The sequence below is a fragment of the Bos taurus genome, chromosome 4 (genome assembly GCF_002263795.3).
Source record: "Bos taurus isolate L1 Dominette 01449 registration number 42190680 breed Hereford chromosome 4, ARS-UCD2.0, whole genome shotgun sequence".
Classification (NCBI taxonomy): domain Eukaryota; kingdom Metazoa; phylum Chordata; class Mammalia; order Artiodactyla; family Bovidae; genus Bos; species Bos taurus.
Genome location: NC_037331.1, coordinates 23,067,752 through 23,089,440, shown reverse-complemented (window position 1 = coordinate 23,089,440; position 21,689 = coordinate 23,067,752). Strand labels below are relative to the sequence as shown.

Here is a 21,689-nt window from a genome sequence, read left to right as displayed (position 1 = left end):
CCAGGCCTCCCTGTCCATGACCAACTCCCGGAGTTCACTCAGACTCAACGAGTCGGTGATGCCATCCAGCCATCTCATCCTCTGTCATCCCCTTTCCCTCCTGCCCCCAATCTCTCCCAGTATCAGAGTCTTTTCCAATGAGTCAACTCTTCGCATGAGGTGGCCAAAGTATTGGAGTTTCAGCTTTAGCATCATTCCTTCCAAAGAACACCCAGGGCTGATCTCCTTTAGAATGGACTGCTTGGATCTCCTTGCAGTCCAAGGGACTCTCAAGAGTCTTCTCCAACACCACAGTTCAAAACCATCAATTCTTCGGCGCTCAGCTTTCTTCACAGTCCAACTCTACATGACCACTGGAAAAACCATAGCCTTGACTAGATGGACCTTTGTTGGCAAAGTAATGTCTCTGCTTTTGAATATGCTATCTAGGTTGGTCATAACTTTTCTTCCAAGGAGTAAGGGTCTTTTAATTTCATGGCTGCAGTCACCATCTGCAGTGATTTTGGAGCCCCCAAAAATAAAGTCTGCCACTGTTTCCACTGTTTCCCCATCTATTGGCCATGAAGTGATGGGACCAGATGCCATGATCTTCGTTTTCTGAATGATGAGCTTGAAGCCAACTTTTTCACTCTCCTCTTTCACTTTCATCAAAAGGCTTTTGAGTTCCTCTTCACTTTCTGCCATAGGTTGGTGTCATCTGCATATCTGAGGTTATTGATATTTCTCCCAGCAGTCTTGATTCCAGCTTGTGCTCTTCCAGCCCAGCGTTTCTCATGATGTATTCTGCATATAAGTTAAATAAGTAGGGTGACAATATACAGCTTTGATGTACTCCTTTTCCTATTTGGAACCAGTCTGTTGTTCCATGTCCAGTTCTAACTGTTGCTTCCTGACCTGCATACAAATTTCTCAAGAGGCAGATCAGGTGGTCTGGTATTCCCATCTCTTTCAGAATTTTCCACAGTTTATTGCAAAGTTTATTGTGATCCACACAGTCAAAGGCTTTGGCATAGTCAATAAAGCAGAAATAGATGTTTTTCTGGAACTCTCTTGCTTTTTCCATGATCCAGCGGATGTTGGCAATTTGATCTCTGGTTCCTCTGCCTTTTCTAAAACCAACTTGAACATCTGGAAGTTCACGGTTCACAAATTGCTGAAGCCTGGCTTGGAGAATTTTGAGCATTACTTTACTAGTGTGTGAGATGAGTGCAATTGTGCAGTAGTTTGAGCATTCTTTAGCATTGCCTTTCTTTGGGATTGGAATGAAAACTGACCTTTTCCAGTCCTGTGGCCACTGCTGAGTTTTCCAAATTTCCTGGCATATTGAGTTATATTTTTTGCAGCTAAAGATGGAGAAGCTCTATACAGTCAGCAAAAACAAGACCGGGAGTTGACTGTGGCTCAGATCATGAGTTCCTTATTGCCAAATTCAGACTTAAATTGAAGAAAGTAGGGAAAAGCACTAGACCATTCAGGTATGACCTAAATAAAATCCCTTATGGTTATACAGTGGAAGTGGAAATAGATTTAAGGGACTAGATCTGATAGATAGAGTCCCTGATGAACTATGGATGGAGGTTCATGACATTGTACAGGAGACAGGGATCAAGACCATCCCCATGGAAAAGAAATGCAAAAAAGCAAAATGGCTATCTGGGGAGGCCTTACAAATAGCTGTGAAAAGAAGAGAAGTGAAAAGCAAAGGAGAAAAGGAAAGATATAAGCATCTGAATACAGAGTTCCAAAGAATAGCATGAAAAGATAAGAAAGCCTTCCTCAGCGATCAATGAAAAGAAATAGAGGAAAACAATAGAATGGGAAAGATTAGAGATCTCTTCAAGAAAATTAGAAATACCAAGGAAACATTTCATGCAAAGATGGGCTCAATAAAGGACAGAAATTGTATGGACCCAACAGAAGCAGAAGTTATTAGGAAGAGGTCGCAAGAATACACAGAAGAACTGTACAAAAAATATCTTCACGACCCAGATAATCACGATGGTGTGATCACTCACCTAGAGCCAGATATCCTGAAATGTGAAGTCAAGTGTGCCTTAGAAAGCATCACGACGAACAAAGCTAGTGGAGGTGATGGAATTCCAGTTGAGCTATTTCAAATCCTGAAAGATGATGCTGTGGAAGTGCTGCACTCAATATGCCAGCAATTTTGGAAAACACTTCCAGAGCTCAGTGTAAATCTGACAGCACAGATGATAATGGGTCACAGTTAATAATATAATCATAGTTAAAGTGTACCAGGTAGTAATCTCAGCAGAAGCACAAGGAAGTTATTATCATTATCCCATTTACAAATAGCAGTTTTGTCATCACAAATAGTGAATGGTAGTTATTTAACACTGTGCTTAGTCACTCAGTCATGTCCAACTCTTTGTGACCCCTTGGACTGTAGCCCATCAGGCTCATCTGGCCATAGAGATTCTCGAGGGAAGAATACTGGAGTGGGTTGCCATGTCCTCCTCCAGGGAATTTTCCCAATCCAGGGATCCAACCCAGACCTTCTGCCTTGCAGGTGGATTCTTTACCATCTGAGTCACAAGGAAAGCCCAAGAATACTGGAGTAGGTGACCTATCCCTTCTCCAAGGTTTTTCCAACCCAGGAATTGATCTGGGGTCTCCAGCATTGCAGGCAGATTCTTTACCAGCTGAGCTACCAGGGAACCCCCTTAATTGGCACTAGCCAATCTAAAAATCAATATTTAGTTGAAAAGGAGCTCATTAATTTGAAGATGTCACATCATATGTGTGAAGGAGCTGCTTGAACAATACTGCATGGAATGATTGTTTCTTGCCACTATACATCTGTGTCTATCTACCTATCTATCTGTCTGTATAGTCTCTTTCTGGAAAAAAAATATTAATGCAACGTATTCAGTATGTAAAACCTACCTTCACTGAAGCTGATAAATGACTTAAAATGATGTTTTAAAAGAAAGAAAAAATTATAGAGAATAAATGAGCTTGACTTTAAGTTCAAAGACTGGGAAGAGAAGTAAGTAACTTCAACCACACACAAGTTAGAAAGTGTCATCAAGGAATGGAGAGTATCAAGAATCATTTCACTGTTATTTTTCACCCTCTCCAAAGTGAATTGAGTGAGTCTGTACTGGCGTGGGTGGAGCATTATCAGACAGGCAGGGCAGAGCAGGGGTGGTAGAAAAGGGGACAAGAGTCTTATCCTGCCTCTCTAGAGAAATAATCCTTTTCATTATGAATAGTGATGACTGACATAGAGCTGAACTGCATGAGCTTTCTATTTTGTCATCCTCTGAACAAGGAAGAAGGCTGAAAAGGACCATTATTGAACAGAACATTATGTGTCTAAGTGTAATTGGATGCTTAACAGAATGGAGAGAAAATTGAAAGAACAGGATCACAAAGAAAGATGAGGACCACTGAGGTACTGTTGGCTCTGGGGAAGCACACATAGAAAGCAACCCGAGGTGCCAATTTCTCTCTTCCACATCCCATTATATCTGGTACAAAGGAGGTTTGTGTCTAAGTAGAGGGCATAAAGCTCTGAAAAGCATAGCGACTGCTCAAAATTGTTCTTTCAAACTCAAGAGGATGACCTACAACATCACAGTGGAGTCTTCCCAAGTTGAAGTAATGATCTAAAACCCAAGGGTATCCCCCATGAGAAATAATTGAAATTGAATCCTTGTTTCCTCCACCCCACTCCAGTACTCTTGCCTGGAAAATCCCATGGATGGAGGAGCCTGGTAGGCTATAGTACATGGGGTCGCTAAGAGTCGGACACGACTGAGCGACTTCACTTTCACTTTTCACTTTCATGCATTGGAGAAGGAAATGGCAACCCATTCCAGTGTTCTTGCCTGGAGAATCCCAGGGACTGGGGAGCCCGGTGGGCTTCCGTCTATGGGGTCACACAGAGTTGGACACGACTGAAGCAGCTTAGCAGCTTGTTTCCTCCTGCAGCTCTCTTCCCCTATCTCACTCCATAGCACTTGGATGGACAAACCATAACCCTAGGTAACTTGAACTCTTCCCCCGCAATATATCTCACTGGTCTAGTGAGATAGTCATGCCCCATTTCTCTTATCTGTTCACTTTTGCTGTCTTCTGCATGACTTTTCAACACCCCAGAGTGTATGTGCTAAGTCTCTTCGGTCATGTCCAGCTCTTTGCAACTCTATGGACTGTAGCCTCCAGGCTCCTCTGTCCATGGGATTTTCCAAGCAGGAATACTGGAGTGGGTTGCCATGCCCTCCTCCAAGGGATCTTTACACCCAAAGATTGAACCCACATCTCTTACGTCTCCTGCATTGGTAGATGGGTTCTTTACCACTAGTGCCATCTGGGAAACCCTCAAAACCCCAGACCTTTCTTCAAATCTCCATGAATTCCTCTCTTCTCTTTTCTCAGCTGACGCCCTTTCTTTCTTCTTCATTGAGTAAAGTACAGTAAGTCATCTACATACAAACAAGTTCCATCCCAAGAGCTCATTTGTAAGTCCAGTTTGTTCATAAGTCCATCAAAGTTCATGGGATTCCCAAGGCAAGAATGCTGAAGTGGTTTGCCATTCCCTTCTCCAGTGGACCACGTTTTGACAGACTTATTGGAAAAGACCCTGATGCTCTGAAAGATTGAGGGCAGGAGGAGAAGGGGCAACAGAGGATAAGACGGGTGGTTGGCATCAATGACTCAATGGACATGAGTTTGAGCAAACTCCAAGGAGACAGTGAAGGACAGGGAAATCTGGTGTGCTGCAGTCCATGGAGTCACAAAGAGTTGGACACGATTGAGCAATTGGACATCAACCAACAGAGTTAGCCTAGGTACCTAACTAACACAATTGGCTATATAGTACTGTACTGTAATAGGTTTATAATTCCTTTCACACAAATGATATATAAAAAAGCAAAGAAAATGTTTTAAATTTCACAATTCGGTGCCTTGTACAGTGCTACAGTACAACTGGCATACAGGGGCACATTCACATTTTTGAAAGTTCACAACTCGAAGGTTTGTATGTAGAGGACTTAACTCTAATCGGAAGAGAGCTTTACATATACCAGCTGGACACCTAGTTCCCCCAGCACATGGACTCGTATATTCTCCCATCTTCTTTAGGTAAACTGTCCAAACCCCTACCTAACCCAGACCTTTTGACTTCCTGCTGTGAATGAGGTTGCATCATTTCTTTTCCACTATTTTAGTGGGGTTTTTTTTTTTTTCTCTTCATTTTCAATAATTCCCCATCTACTAGATCATTTCTATTAGCATGCTGTTTTCTTTTTTCTCCTTTTAAAAAATCATCTTGAGTCCACTTCCTGCAGTCTAGCTACTGCCCAAATTCTTTGCTTCCAGTTGGAGCAATCTTGTTAATGAGTTGCCTCTGTTTGCTGCACCCTTCCTCATCTTACTTTCTCTTAATTCACTCTGATTGGGCTTTTTTCTCTAAACTGAAACGATTATTGACAAAACACGAATGACGTTCTTCTTGCTAAATCCAGTCTGCTCTTCATCTTACTTTACATTATATAGCACTTTGCTTTCATGCCTCTTTGCTTCTCCTGGTGTTCTTGTTATTTCACTCAGTTCAGTTCAGTTCAGTAGCTCAGTCGTGTCTGACTCTTTGCGACCACATGGACTACAACACACCAGGCTTCCCTGTCCATTACCAACTCCCGGAGCTTGCTCAAACTCATGTCCATTGAATCGATGATGCCATCCAACCATCTCATCCTCTGTTGTCCCCTTCTCCTCCTGCCCTCAATCCTTCCCAGCATCAGGGTCTTTTCCAATGAGTCAGTTCTTTGCATCAGGTGGCCAAACTATTGGAGTTTCAGCTTCAGTATCAGTCCTTCCAATGTATATTCAGGACTGATTTCCTTCAGAATGGACTGGTTGATCTCCTTGCAGTCCAAGGGATTCTCAAGAGTCTTCTCCAACACCACAGTTCAAAAGCATCAATTATTCGGCACTCAGCATTCTTTATGGTCCAGCTCTCACATCCATACATGACTCCTGGAAAAAACATAGCTTTGACTACATGGACCTTTGTCAGCAAAGTAATGTCTCTGCTTTTTAATATGCTGTCTAGGTTGGTCGTAGCTTTTCTTCAAATGAGCAAGTATCTTTTAATTTCATGGCTGCAGTCACCATCTGCAGTGATTTTGGAGCCCCCCAAAATAAAGTCTCTCACTGTTTCCACTCTTTCCCCATCGATTTGCAATGAAGAGAGGGAACCGGATGCCATGATCTTAGTTTTCTGAATGTTGAGTTTTAAGCCAGCTTTTTCACTCTCCTCTTTAACTTTCATCAAGAGGCTCTTCAGTTCCTTCTCGCTCTCTGTCATAAGGATGGTCATTCTCACTCTCTGTCATAAAGGATGGTGTCATCTGCATATCTGAGGTATTTCACTCAGTACTCATTCTTAATCTCCTTGCATGTTCCCCCTTTTTTCCTGACATCTGAACCTGGGACTGTTTCTGGTCTCTGTCCTTGGTATCTTTTCTACATTCACTCTCCACGTGGTATCATCCAGTTCTGCATTTAAATGTCATTTATACAAATCACACTCAAAGTTAGTTCTTTAGCTCAGATCTTCTTCTGAAGTCCACGCTTAGTAGCTATTGCTTCCTTGATGGCTACATTTGGATGTCTAGTGGATTTCTCAAATATAAACTGCCTTAAACAAAACTTGAGAACTCTCCATCTCAGTGCTCCTTCTGTGGTGTTCCCCATTCCCCTTTATGGCAATGTCATTCTTCTAATTCTTTAAACATATCAACAAAATTTGGAGATCCTTGTTGACTCTACCTTCACAGTCCATATCCAATCCATCAGAAAATCCTTTTGACTCTGCTTTCAAAATAACTACTCCAACACTAATGCTTTCATGCAAAGTCATCATATCTGTTGAGTGAATTGATATAATACTTCCATAATTATTTCCCTGCTTTTATCCTTCTTTCCACAGTCTGTTTTTAATACAATATAGTGCTCACTAAAGACCTATATATAGAAAACTATAAAACACTGGTGAAAGAAATCAAAGAGGACACTAATAGATGGAGAAATATACCATGTTCATGGATTGGAAGAATCAATATAGTGAAAATGAGTATACTACCCAAAGCAATTTATAGATTCAACGCAATCCCTATCAAGCTACCAACAGTATTCTTCACAGAGCTAGAACAAATAATTTCACAATTTGTATGGAAATACAAAAAACCTCGAATAGCCAAAGCGATCTTGAGAAAGAAGAATGGAACTGGAAGAATCAACCTACCTGACTTCAGGCTCTACTACAAAGCCACAGTTATCAAGACAGTATGGTACTGGCACAAAGACAGAAATATAGATCAATGGAATAAAATAGAAAGCCCAGAGATAAATCCACGCACATATGGACACCTTATCTTTGACAAAGGAGGCAAGAATATACAATGGATTAAAGACAATCTCTTTAACAAGTGGTGCTGGGAAATCTGGTCGACCACTTGTAAAAGAATGAAACTAGACCACTTTCTAACACCATACACAAAAATAAATTCAAAATGGATTAAAGATCTAAACATAAGACCAGAAACTATAAAACTCCTAGAGGAGAACATAGGCAAAACACTCTCTGACATACATCACAGCAGGATCCTCTATGACCCACCTCCCAGAATACTGGAAACAAAAGCAAAAATAAACAAATGGGACCTAATTAACCTTAAAAGCTTCTGCACATCAAAGGAAACTATTAGCAAGGTGAAAAGACAGCCTTCAGAATGGGAGAAAGTAATAGCAAATGAAGCAACTGACAAACAACTAATCTCAAAAATATACAAGCAACTCCTCCAGCTCAACTCCAGAAAAATAAATGACCCAGTCAAAAAATGGGCCAAAGAACTAAATAGACATTTCTCCAAAGAAGACATACAGATGGCTAACAAACACATGAAAAGATGCTCAACATCACTCATTATCAGAGAAATGCAAATCAAAACCACTATGAGGTACCATTTCACACCAGTCAGAATGGCTGCAATCCAAAAGTCTACAAATAATAAATGCTGGAGAGGGTGTGGAGAAAAGGGAACCCTCTTACACTGTTGGTGGGAATGCAAACTAGTACAGCCATATGGAGAACAGTGTGGAGATTCCTTAAAAAACTGGAAATAGAACTGCCTTATGATCCAGCAATCCCACTGCTGGGCATACACACTGAGGAAACCAGAAGGGAAAGAGACACATGTACCCCAATGTTCATCGCAGCACTGTTTATAATAGCCAGGACATGGAAGCAACCTAGATGCCCATCAGCAGATGAATGGATAAGAAAGCAGTGGTACATATACACAATGGAGTATTACTCAGCCATTAAAAAGAATACATTTGAATCAGTTCTAATGAGATGGATGAAACTGGAGCCTATTATACAGAGTGAAGTAAGCCAGAAGGAAAAACATAAATACAGTATACTAACGCATATATATGGAATTTAGAAAGATGGTAACAATAACCTGGTGTACAAGACAGCAAAAGAGACACTGACGTATAGAACAGTCTTCTGGATTCTGTGGGAGAGGGAGAGGGTGGGAAGATTTGGAAGGGTGGGAAGAGTGACATTGAAACATGTAGAATATCATGTAAGAAACGAGTTGCCAGTCCAGGTTCGATGCGCGATACTGGATGCTTGGGGCTGGTGCACTGGGACGACCCAGAGGGATGGTGTGGGGAGGGAGGAGGGAGGAGGGTTCAGGATGGGGAACACATGTATGCCTGTGGCGGATTCATTTTGATATTTAGCAAAACTAATACAATTATGTAAAGTTTAAAAATAAAAAAATAAAATTAAATTAAAAAAAAAAAACAATATAGTGCTCTTTAAAAAATATTTTGAAATAGTGATAGACTCCCAGAAACTTACCAAAATATATGTACAGGAGTCTCCATGTACCAGTTGCAGATGGTTATTTCTTATGTAACTACAGTTTATAAAATTCTCTCAAAACCAGAAAATAAATGTTGGTATTATCCACAAAACTTATTCATCAGTTTTACATGAACAGAGTGCTTCTTTTAAAATACAAATTAGAAAGGGTTTTGCCCATATCTTGATTTTTCACAATAGTCTGCTCTAATCTTGTTATTTTAAACCATAAACTTTCTGCAAGCTGATAATCCTTCTTACCTTATAATATTTCTCCATAGTAGTTGAAATCTCTTAACATACTATATTTGTGTATAATTTTTATCTTCTATCTTCTTGTACTAGACTATAAACCTGATGAACTGGAATATTTTTGGTTTTGTGCAATAATATATTCCAGGGACTTAGAATAATACCTGTTCTAGACAAAAATATTTGGAAGAATAATTGCACACTTAAAACTGGGGCTTTTGTTTTTGTCTTTATCTCTGTTTGTTATGAAAGACCTGTTCTTTCTCCCTGAAGTATATTTTATATAAACATTTTGTGTTTATTAGTTCATTAAATACTGCCCATATGAGTCCAGTGTTATTATCTCTTCCCAACTCCACATTCATGATGTCTCGTCGAAGGCTTGAAGTGGCCATGATGGGAATATTTATAAGAGCTAAATCAGCAAGCACATCAAGTCAGCACCCTGTATCCTCAGTAATTGTTAAATATTTGCAAGCACAACACTGAATCTGGACAGTCAATTCAGCCACCAATTAAAATTCTTAATTAGAATTGTTTTCCTTATGAATTTTGTGGTATTGTATAGATGAGTGGCTCAAATAAAAGTATATATTTTCCATTTCCTTTCAATACAGTGTGTATACAATATACATTATTTCACAGGCTTTTAGGACAGTATCCAGATGCGTTCAGTTTGTCAACAAAATTCTCAGGTATTTTATTTATCCAAGATTCTCTCCTACGAATATCCTGTCTAAGACATCACGGCAGTCACACATCAAGAAGTTGAATATAGGTAGATGAAGAAGGGAAGAAGTAAGAGCAAATGTATAAAAGTGTTTTCAGGATTAGTTGTTTAAGAGCATTATCAGCAAATAATGAATATTAAAAGGAGAAAGGAAATTTTCTTCATAGTCTCAAACCAACAGTTAATTCTGAAATTAAATATTTGTCTTTCTGGAAAAATGGCCATAGCTACTGCCGTGCCTGTAGCCCTTTTCTCTATGATATTATGGCCTTCGCCTTATAAGTTAATAGTAATCCTGAGAAATTTGCAAGAATATGTGGAGAGGAAACATACACTGAGAACAGGTGAAGAGTTTATTTTATATCTCTTCCCTATGTAGTTGTATCATTAGAATATTCTTCTCAGGATGTTCTTTTAAAATACAAGTGTACAGGTTTCTAGTGGTGCTACACCGTGACTCTTCACTTTTAACAAGTTACACTTTTTTTTTTTTCCAGTCTCTTGGTGCTTTTACTGTAATTTTCATACAAGGAGATGTGAACTTCTGTCTCCTGATGACTAGTTCTCCAAATATCTTATTTTATATTGCCGTAGGTGTTCCTTTTCTGCTACTGAATAGAGTGTAAGTAGAGCATCTTCTATATCACCTGAGGAATTGCTTTAATAGCAATATCAATTTCTGGATTTTCAAAATACCATTTTTTGGCCATTGTGACTGGAGTGAAAGTTCAAAAATGTTTAAATAAAATGTTCTAGTATGATTTTATTTCATGAATTGAAGCTAACTGAGCAATAACCAGACTACACACAAACACACAAACACACCACACACACACACACTCGCATAGGAAAATGCAGCAGGGACTAATTGCTGATTAATTCTCAATTTATTTGTATATCTTTTAGAGAATCAGAGCTATGGTTAATTCAACCTTATCTGAATATGAGAATCATGTGAGAATCTTTTTAAAAACTCCTGGTCTTTGAGATCCATCCCAGACCAATGTTTTGGGCCCAGGCATCAGTATACTTAAAAGTTACACAGGTGATTGTAAGATGGATCTAGGTTTGAGTACCACTGGATTAGACAAAAAACTGTTTTTGTTGGACAAAGATAAAGCTTTTTGTTGGTGTTCAGTTGCTAAGTTGTGTCCTACTTTTTGAGACCCCAGGGACTGCAGCACACCAGGATTCTCTGTCTCCCAAAGTTGGCTCAAACTCATATCCATTGAGTTGGTGGTGCCATCCAACAATCTTATCCTCTGTTGCCCCCTTTCCCTCCTGCCCTCAATCTTTCCCAGCATCAGAATCTTCTCCAGTGATCTGGCTCTTTACATCAAGTGGCCAAATGATTGGAGCTTCAGCTTCAGCATCAGTCCTTTCAATGAATATTCAGGGTTGATTTCCTTCAGGATTGACTGGTTTGATCTTGCTTTTCCAGCACCACAGCTCAAAAGCATCAATTCTTACTTGCTGAACCTTCTTTATGGTCCAACTCTCAAATCTGTACATGACTACTGGAAAAACCATCACTCTGACTATATGGACCTTTGTCAGCAAAGTGATGTCTCTGCTTTTTAATGATCTATCTAGGTTTGTCAAAACTTTTCTTTCAAGGAGCAAGTGTCTTTTAATTTCATGGCTGTAGTCACTGTCTGCAGTGATTTCAGAGACCCCAAAAATAAAATCTGCCACTCTTTCCATTTTTTTCTCCATTTATTTAGCATGAAGTGATGGGACTGAATGCCATGATCTTAGTTTTTTGAATGTTGAATTTTAAGCCAGATTTTTCTTTCTCCTTTTTCACCTTCAACAAGAGGCTTTTTAGTTCCACTTGACTTTCTGCCATAAGGGTGGTGTCATCTGCACACCTGAGGTTATTGATATTTCTCCCAGCTATCTTGATTCCAGCTTGTGCTTCATCTAGCCTGGCATTTTGCATGATGTACTCTGCATATAAGTTAAATAAGCAGAGGGACAATATACAGCACTGATGTACTCCTTTCTCAGTTTTGAACCAGTCTGTTGTTCTATGTTGGGTTGTAACTTTTACTTCTTGACCTGCATATATTTTTCTTAGGAGGCAGGTAAAGTAGTCTGGTATTCTCATCTCTTTAAGAATTTTCCAGTTTGTCATGATCCACACAATCAAAGGGTTAGCATAGTTAATGAAGTTGAAGTAGATGTTTCTGAAATTCTCCTGCTTTTACTCTGATCCAACAGATATTGGCAATTTGATTTCTGGTTCCTCTGCCTTTTCTAAATCCAGCTTGTACATCTGGAAGTTCTTGGTTCATGTACTGTTGAAGGCTGGTTTGAAGAATTTTGAGCATTACTTTGCTAGCATATGAAAAGAACACAAGTGTGTTGTAGTTTGAGCATTCTTTGGCATTGCATTTCTTTGTGAGTGGAATGAAAACTGACCTTTTCCAGTTCTGTGACCATGGCTGAATTTTCTAAACTTGTTGGCATATTGAATGCAGCACTTTAACAGCATCATCTTTGACAATTTGAAATAGTTCAGCTGGAATTCCATCATCTCCACTAGGTTTGTTCATAGTAATGCTTCATAGGGCCACTTGACTTCACACTCCAGGATGTCTGACTCTTTTGCTAATTTTAAATACCATATGTTGCTAAGGGAAATGTTAATTATCACATATAATTTTGTGCCATTTACAGATAGTCCCCAATTTATTAACTTATTGCTTTTTTGATTTTTTGGTGGTTCAAAAGAAATATATATTTAATAGAAATTCTACTTTGAATTTTGGATTTTGATCTTTTCCAAGGCTGCTGCTGCTGCTAAGTTGCTTCAGTTGTGTCCCACTGTGTGCAACCCCATAGACGGCAGCCCACCAGGCTCCCCCGTCCCTGGGATTCTCCAGGCAAGAACACTGGTGTGGGCTCCCAGGCTAGTCACATGCAATGCATTACTCACTCATGATGCTGGGCAGTAATAGTGAGCTGCAACTCCCGGTCAGCCGCAGGATTGCGAGGGTTACCAACCCACACACTTACCACCAGTGTCTACCCATACAATCATTCGTTTTTTTGACTTTCAATACAGTGTTCATTGGAAGGACTGATGCTGAAGGTAAAACTCCAATGCTTTGGCCACTTGATGTGAAGAGCCGATTCACTGGAAAAGACCCTGTTACTGGGAAAGATGGAGGGCAGGAGGAGAAGGGGCGACAGAGGATGAGATGATTGGATGGCATCATGGACTCAATGTTTATGAGTTTGAGCAAATTCTGGGAGACAGTGAAGGATAGGGAAGCCTGGTGTGTTGTAGTCCATGGGGTTGCAGAGCCAGACATGACTGAGCAACTGAACCACAACAACAGTAATGAACATTGCTTGAGATATTCCACATGACATCCACTAGCTTCCCAGGTGGCACTGTTGGTATTGGTAAAAATCTGCCTGCCTATGCAGGAGACACATGAGACGCAGGTTTCATCCCTGGGTCGTGAAGATTCCTTGGAGAAGGAAATGGCAACCCACTCCAGTATTCTTGTCTGGGAAATCCTATGGACAGAGGAGCCTGGTGGGCTGCAGTTCATGGGGCCTCAAAGAGTCAGACATGACTAGCATCTGAATGCACATTCCACACTTTATTGTAAAACTGGCTTTGTGTTGGATGATTTTGCTGAATCATAAAAACTTTAATGCATATGTTCTGAACATACTTCCATTAGGCTAGGCTATGCTGTGGTATTTGCTGAGATATTAGGTGTCTTAAATGTGTTTTCAAGTTATGGTACGTGTAGCTTATGTTGGGCTTAGAACATTACCCCATCAAAATTGCAAATATCTGTGCTAGTATGTTATACACATGAATGCTAACTCAGTACCTGTATTAGAAAAGTATGTCTAAAGTGTGTCTCTCTTTACACAGTTGCAGCTATGCAACCCTACTATTATAGGGTTAAAACAGCTGCTTCCAAGATGCTTCTGACTGGGCACAGGAAAGATTTCTAAGCCACAAACCTTCTTTGTGATAAAAGGGAAAACCTCTGCTGATAAGTCTAGATTTTGAAGGAAACTTTTGAAAACACTGAGTTGAGAGAACTAAAAGATGGCTTTTCTATAGTCCCATGTAACATGAAGATTAAAAGCATTGGTAGCCTCCTTCAGGTCATTTTTCCCTGAAAACCCCATGTCCTCACTGAAGTAGGGACCCATGGCATTATCTAGTTTGGCAAATAAAGGACAAGATTATTAATTTATTATGAGTTCTTTAAAACTTGTTATTTTTAAAAAATGGTGAATGAATTTGACAAGTTGAAAAGTCATGTTGTTAACCTGTGGAATATGATTGTCTTCTCTTATTAGCTATGACTGTTATTTGGACAGTAAAACTATTGGCTGTCCTGTGTCCCCAGGCGAGACACTGGGGACTTGCCTTTCCAAAAGGCAAGTAGAGGTTGCCTTTGGGTCGTAGAGCCAAGATCAGTAGATGGATCCAACCCAGGCTCCTTTGAAATTACTCCTTTGCTCTGGGTCTCAGATCATGTGAGGACTTTGTGTGTACCCTTGAAGGGGAGAGTGTCTGTTTCCCACCATCTTTCCATTCTCTTGAATACCAGTCCCACTCTTCTTCAACACCAGATGTTCTGGGGACTTGTCTTTCTAGTGCAAGGCTTCCAGGATGTGCCTTCCAGTTTGTGGGTCTTGACCATACCACATTTCTATCCCGTCTATAGTCTTGTGGCTTCTTTGTATCCTTGGTTTTATAAGATCTTTTCTGCTAGTCTTTAGATTGTTCTCATTGCTGTTTGCTCTGTAAAGAGTTGTAATTTTGGTGTGCCATGGGAGGAGATGAACTTCTACTCCACTATCTTGGCCCCTCCTATTTTGTTTGTTGTATACATAGATGACATATTCTTCATCTGTTAATTTAAGTCAGTAATAAAATATAGACTATTTTCTTGTACTAGAAAAACAAGTAATATAATTTTCTGAACTCACAAAAGTCATGGACTCCAAAGGAGAAGACCTGGCTGTAATGGAAAATTCTATTACTTCTTTTTCTGTCATAAAGAGACCAGATTTATGTTATATAAAAGAGTTTGGATCACTATGCTACTCTCTTTTATCTGTGAGACTTTGAATAATAATGGCTTCTTTAACCTTGATTTTGTATGTGTTAAGTGGGGAGAAAGTTTGATTAAGTAATAAGGTAATTTTGAGTTTTAAATAATTTAAGATAAAGAACTTTGCAATCTCCAAAGCACTCTACACGTACAAACTTTAATTCATAGTGTCCATAGTATTCAGAGCATAAAGCAGGTATAGATTTTAAGAGAATTATGATGAGCTCCACACAGGGCAAATTGTTGTCTGCTACAGTTCAAGGTGACCCTGAGAGTTTTACGGACAAGGTGTCAGATAAATACGGGATACACTATCCTGGAACTTGATATTGAAGGGGATTCTGGGTGAAAAGAACGTCATGAAGAGAGGAGGGGCTCGGAAATCATGAGTTACCTTGGGAATTAGATGTCTGTATATTGTTGACAGGGAAGGCACAGAAAATGATTATTTGTAGGTAGCTGTAGATCATATTTGGACACATCTGTGATGCCAACAGGAGGAGCTTGTATTTCAGTTCAAAGGCAACAGGAAGCATTGAAATATGGTGATATGTTTGAAGTCTGTTTAGGATGGAACATGAAAGGAAGAGGCATTTATTGGATACTTGACCCTTTGCTATACACAGTGTTTCCAGGTCTGTGTCATTATTACAATTTTAAGTATTAGAAAACTGAGCCACAGAGAGGTTAAATATATACCCAGGGACATTCAGACAAGAGTTCTGGAGCCAAGACTCAAATCCAAATTTATCTGCCTTTAAATCTTTCCAAGACTCCATGGGACCTTTGCAATTAATCTGACAAATGCATGTTGAGTTTTTTTGGAATAAGGAAGCAAAGAGGCAGTGAAATCACAAAGGAAGCTCTCTTGAGATACAACAAATACCTAAAGAGATATGAAACATTCTATTTTTCAGCTGTGTTTTATAGGACCTTTTAGTTTTATTCTTTTATTTTCTTAACATTGCCAAATACACTGATCACTTTATTTTTATGTCAGAATTATGTAAAAGGATTTAAATTTTCCTTGAAAATCATGTACACATTCAGAATGTTACTAGCTGTACATTTCTAAAATGTAACTAGTTTAGCTCTCATGGCATTAGATATTCTGTGACTCAGCCAAACTTGAAAGGATTCAGAGACTGAGCCCTTTAAAAGACTTCTGGAACAACTCATGCAGTAGAGCAGGTGTTAGAAAGACAAGCCAAAATCTCCTCTATCAATTCCCAGGTAGATTTCCTCCATTCAAGCATACATCAAAGGTTTTTGCTGAACAAAATTACCCCTGCTTTTACACTCGGTACCACCTTGCTTTTTAGATCAGGCTAAGAGTGATGGCAATGGCACCCCACTCCAGTACTCCTGCCTGGAAAATCCCATGGACAGAGGAGCCTGGTGGGCTGCAGTCCATGGGGTCACGAAGAGTCAGACACGACTGAGCGACTTCACTTTCCCTTCTCACTTTCATGCATTGGAGAAGGAAATGGCAACCCACTCCAGTGTTCTTGCCTGGAGAATCCCAGGGATGGGGGAGCCTTGTTTGCTGCCGTCTGTGGGGTCACATAGAGTTGGACATGACTGAAGCGACTTAGCAGCAAGAGTGATGGAAAAGACCAGCTAAAGTGAATCCATTCTCTTTGTTGTGGTTATTAACGTTAAACTACTTCCTCCTAGGATGGATATGCTAGTCAAAAGGCAGCAGTTGGTATCCAGTGTTCTTCTCCAAGTTTCCTTTCCTAGTAGCCAGGGCCAGCTTTGAGGACTCTGGAATTAGCCCTTTATTTCAGAGTTGCCTCAAGTCACGAGCCTCCTTGGCTTTGTAGGAGACTCGGTATTTTGTGCTGAGCATCTATGCTGATTCCTTATTCCCAGGGTTAAACCAGCTGTTTGAATCTGGCTGCCCAGTATTTCAGTTGTCAATCTTTTTGGAAGCTGGACCTTTGTCCCATTACAAATACATATTAACTGTGAATTGATCTCCCAGTTCACAGCTGCCTGCCTGTTTGGCTTCCTGCCTGGATTTCTCAGCCCAGAATCTGTCACTGTGCTCTTGTACTTGAAGCTCTAATATTAGCTGAACTATGACTGAAATTATGTCTTTCACTCAGCTACTATCTGTTCATCTAGGCGTCACTTCCTTGGTATGTCTTCTGCTAGAGGGTAGGATGAATATAGTTATCCATCCTTTCTTCTTTTGCTGCTCCATTTTTTTTTGTTTGTTTTTGTTTTCTGGAGGTGCCATGTGGCTTGTGGGATCTTAGTTCTCTGGCCAGCTAGGGAACTCATGCCCCCTGCGGTTTAAGCTAGTGTTCAAACCACTAGACCACCAGGGAATTCCTGCCCAGTATTGTTTTAGACAGACATGATTCAGAGTTGATATAAGCAAAAAGTTAGCAATATTTATGATTATAGGTAATAGGGTGAAATCCAGAAAAGCAACTGATATACAAAATAAGTTAGTATGTAATTCTCCTATAAAGGCACATAGCACACAGCAGTAGACATTTTACAGTCTAGCACAATTTGGGAATCCAAGCAGATGTGTAAACAATTTACATAAGGGGATTCTGTTTAAAAAGCATGAGGCTAAGACAAGATATCTGGAATGCTTTGATGTTCCGTACCAAAATCTCTATCTATAGAAGATTGGCTAGAAAAGTCAAGACCTCAGTCTTTGAAAGACTGGACCCAAGAGAAGTTCCTGGGACATGAATAAAAGAGCAAGATAAGGTTCCGGGTTCTAAACTAGATTATGGAGTGGGGATTGGATTGTGGGTAAACTTCAGATGTCAAGACGTTAAAAATGGAACTTGAGAATTGGAAGAGGAGTACAAGTTGAGTTGATGGTGATTCATCTGAATATGAATCAGAGCTTCTTAAATTGTCCCAGACCCTGATCGTCACTGAGCCTCAGATCATGGAAAATGCAGTCATCAAAATAGAGATTTTGGCTTTTAATTCATTAGTTTATTCTTAGTGGTCTCCCTCTAAAACTATTCCAGTGTGAACTATGACCAGAAAACTGTTAAAAAGTGACAAGAATAAATTTGAAGGCTGTTGTCTTCTCTTGGGGTATTTATAAATGATTACTGAATGTGTTTTTCATTCCCGTGCATGCTTAAAATGAAAAGCCCATCTTCAGGTGGTATCTCTAAAGTTCTCTGTAAGGCCTGTGTATCAGAAACCAACTTTTTCTTTTTTCCCTTCAGTTTTATTATGGAGCCAAGCTGTGGTTAAAATTGTCCACTGGGATATATTCTACTAGGATTATTCTAGTTTTTACACATATGGATATATGTATGTCTATATATGTGTATGTCTCTATAGGTACGTACAGAAGGTTATACACCTAAATCTATAAGCAAGAGGAAGTAAAAGGTTTTGTCCTAACTTAGACTAGTGCCTTTATTATCTACAGAGAAGGATTTGAGAATAAAGAATCAGCTTTTTATTCTTTTTAACATAGCACCTGGTCTCTGAAATAGTATAAGTTTCTGCCAAGGTGCATGTCAAAGCAATTACTGTAATTTGTTGTATTTTAGGAATAGCTCTGATCATTTCAATCCAGATATTTATTGCAATTCTATTATTTCAGCTTTGTAATAAATTGAATGTTGTTCAAAAATAAAAAAAAATGTTAATTTTCTTCTCTAGGGTCACCTACAATCTAGCAAGGGACACAATAAAGCAATTTAACCTGGAGCACAGTATGGAAATTGCTAGCAAAATATATAATGAAAAAAATTATTTATAGAAAGCTGCACAGGCTTTAAGCATGTTATGGTGCATGCACACACAAACACTCACACCAGAGAATCTCAGCCAAAAGACAAAACAGTCCATTTAAAAATGGTCAAAAGTCTTGAAGAGACATTTCTTCAAAGAAGATATTCAGATGGCCAATAAGCACTTGAAAAGATGTTGAAGATCATTAGTCTTTAGTAAATGACTACTCCAGTACAAATCGTAATCATTTTATCCATCAGTTCAGTTCAGTTCAGTCGCTCAGTTGTGTCCGACTCTTTGCGACCCCATGAATTGCAGCACGCCAGGCCTCCCTGTCCATCACCAACTCCCGGAGTTTACTCAAACTCATGTCCATCGAGTCGGTGGTGCCATCCAGCCATCTCATCCTCTGTCGTCCCCTTCTCCTCCTGCCCTCAATCCCTCCCAGCATCAGAGTCTTTTCCAATGAATCAAGTCTTCGCATGAGGTGGCTTTAGCATCAATCCTTCCAATGAACACCCAGGACTGATCTCCTTTAGGATGGACTGGTTGGATCGCCTTGCAGTCCAAGGGACAAAAACTAAAAAAATAGCAAGTATTGACAAAGATACAGAAAAATTGGAACCCTAATACATTTCTGGTAGGTGTGTAAAATAGTACAGCCCTGTGAAAATCTGTTTGGCAATTCCTCAAAACTTTAAACATAGAATTACCATATGACCCAGCAATTCTCCTTTTAGGCATATACCCAAAGAACTGAAGCATATATTTGAATAAAAACATGTATACATGAATGTTTGTAGCATTTTTATTCATGGAAAAAACTCAATTATGTATGAGCTGATGAATAAAAAATAAAATGTGGTATATTCGTAAAATGTCATATTTTTAGCTGTAAAGAGGAATGAAGTACTGACATGTGCTACAACATACATTAACCTTGAAGACTTTATGCTAAATGAAAGAAGTCAAACACAAAGACAATGCCTTATATAATCCCTTTTGTATGAAATGTCTAGGATATGGGTTTCTTTTTTGATGTGAAGAAAATATTCTGGAAGTAGATGGTGGTGATGGCTACACAGTGTTGTGAATATGCTAATAAACCAGTGACTTGTATACTTTAAAATGGTTAAAGTGGGAGGTTTATGTTCTGTGAATTTTATCACGGTAAAAAAGTACAGTCACAAACACTTAAAACTAAACACAATTTGCAATATAAAGAAAATTATAAATTCCAAATAAAAGTATAATTTGTAAAATATAGGCATCATGCACTTAATGGGCATCTAAGAGTGAATTTTCTAAGAGTTTTTCAAAAGCTCATTTGTAAATTAGTTGTTTTGGGAACTGGAAAATGTTTTATGGTGATTCAGATATAACTGAATTTTGAGGGTAGGCAGGAAGGATTATATTCAAGTGCTGGAAAATAGTATCCACTCCCTATCCCCTAATAGAAAACTAAAAATCTGCTTATTTCCCACATTTTAGTTTCAAGCTCATTTTATCATTGTTATTTAAACTTGATTGAATATTTAAAACACAATGATACTTGTGTAATTTTCTTCTTTAAATATATTGTAATTCTTAGATTTCTTGGTCAAAATTGTATTTTGATATGATAACATTATGTTACCAGATTGACTACATACATTTTTATTACATTTATATATAATTTTTAAGCTCATAATTGTGATCTTTCATGACATGATTTCCTGTGTTAATTCAATTCTTTTTTTACCATCTTAATATGATGAAATTCCTTAAAAGTATAAAAATTTTGGAAAATCATGATTTAAAATACTTTTGGTAACATATATAAACTTTTTTCTTAATTGACATAGGTAAATTGAACCTTACAGATATTTAGAAAATTCTCTCCTGCAAAATATTAAGATGTATAGTTTGCCTCTGAACGGATACTATTTTTTTTATTTATCCAGCAGGGCTATTTTTAGTTAATGGAGTGGTATATGGAAGGTGCACTGTGTATGGTAAAGTTCAACAAAGAATAGCTAGGTTTTCTGTTTTTTAAAACTGTGTCATTCACTTAAATGTTATAAAGAAAAGAAAGGGGAAAAACATGCTACTGATTCATTATTTGCATACTAATTTGTATAGTAATAGACAGTGGCCCCATTCTTGGACAGGACATGTTTTCTTCTGTTTCTTTTCTATTTCTTTCTTTCTTTTTCTTTTTTGCCACACACACAACTTATTGGATCTTAGTTCCCTGACCGGGGATTGAACCTGGGCCCAACAGTGAAAGTACTGAGCCCAAACCTGTGGACCACCAGAAAATTCCCATTTCTTTCTTTTCGTGTGTGTGTGTGTGATGGCCTTTTCCAATTATATATCCATTCAAAAATGATAAAGAATGTTTTGCATATTTATCTTAAAATTTAGTATCTGGTGGTATTTATTTATATTTTAAAAAGTCTTTGTTTCTGAACTGGGTTATGCCAGCGTACTAGCAGATATAAACAATGTGTTTTCTATTTCTTATAGATTCTACAAAGAAATTAAAAGATGTTCTTGAAGAATTCCATGGTAATGGTGTGCTTGCAAAGTATAATCCTGAAGGGGTAAAGCCTTTTTTTTCTTTATTTAAGTTTCATATAGATGTTTGGAGGAGGGATTTCTTAATGAAGAGTTCTTGGAAATATATATTCATATCCAAAATGAAATTCATAATGAGATGCTATTCTGGAAGACACATTAAATGGTGTACTGCTTATTTTCATCCAAAAATGTTTTGCTAATGAAAATAGCATTTCTATATTGTATACTTGGAAGTGTATAGCTTATCTATAATATATGCTAGGTTCTTTTCCTAAAAGTTAGGAAACACTTTTAGATAGAAAAAGAGAGAAAGTGTTTCTGACTCTCTCTAAGACGTTACTTAATGTTAACTAAGCATCGGGGCAGGAAGTGGTACCTTGACTGAAGAAATGATGGATATAAGTGA

The 21,689-nt window shown here is 38.6% G+C and overlaps 1 protein-coding gene across 9 annotated transcripts in view; it reads left to right on the top strand.

Moving 5' to 3' along the window:
* Positions 1–21,689, top strand: part of DGKB (diacylglycerol kinase beta) — an 875,335-nt gene that overhangs the window by 172,852 nt on the left and 680,794 nt on the right. For all 9 annotated transcript variants that reach the window (XM_059885674.1, XM_059885677.1, XM_015468340.3 and 6 more), the window contains one exon: positions 21,230–21,306. In XM_059885674.1, the coding sequence (XP_059741657.1) occupies positions 21,230–21,306 (77 nt within the window). The remainder of the gene's footprint in view (positions 1–21,229; positions 21,307–21,689) is intronic.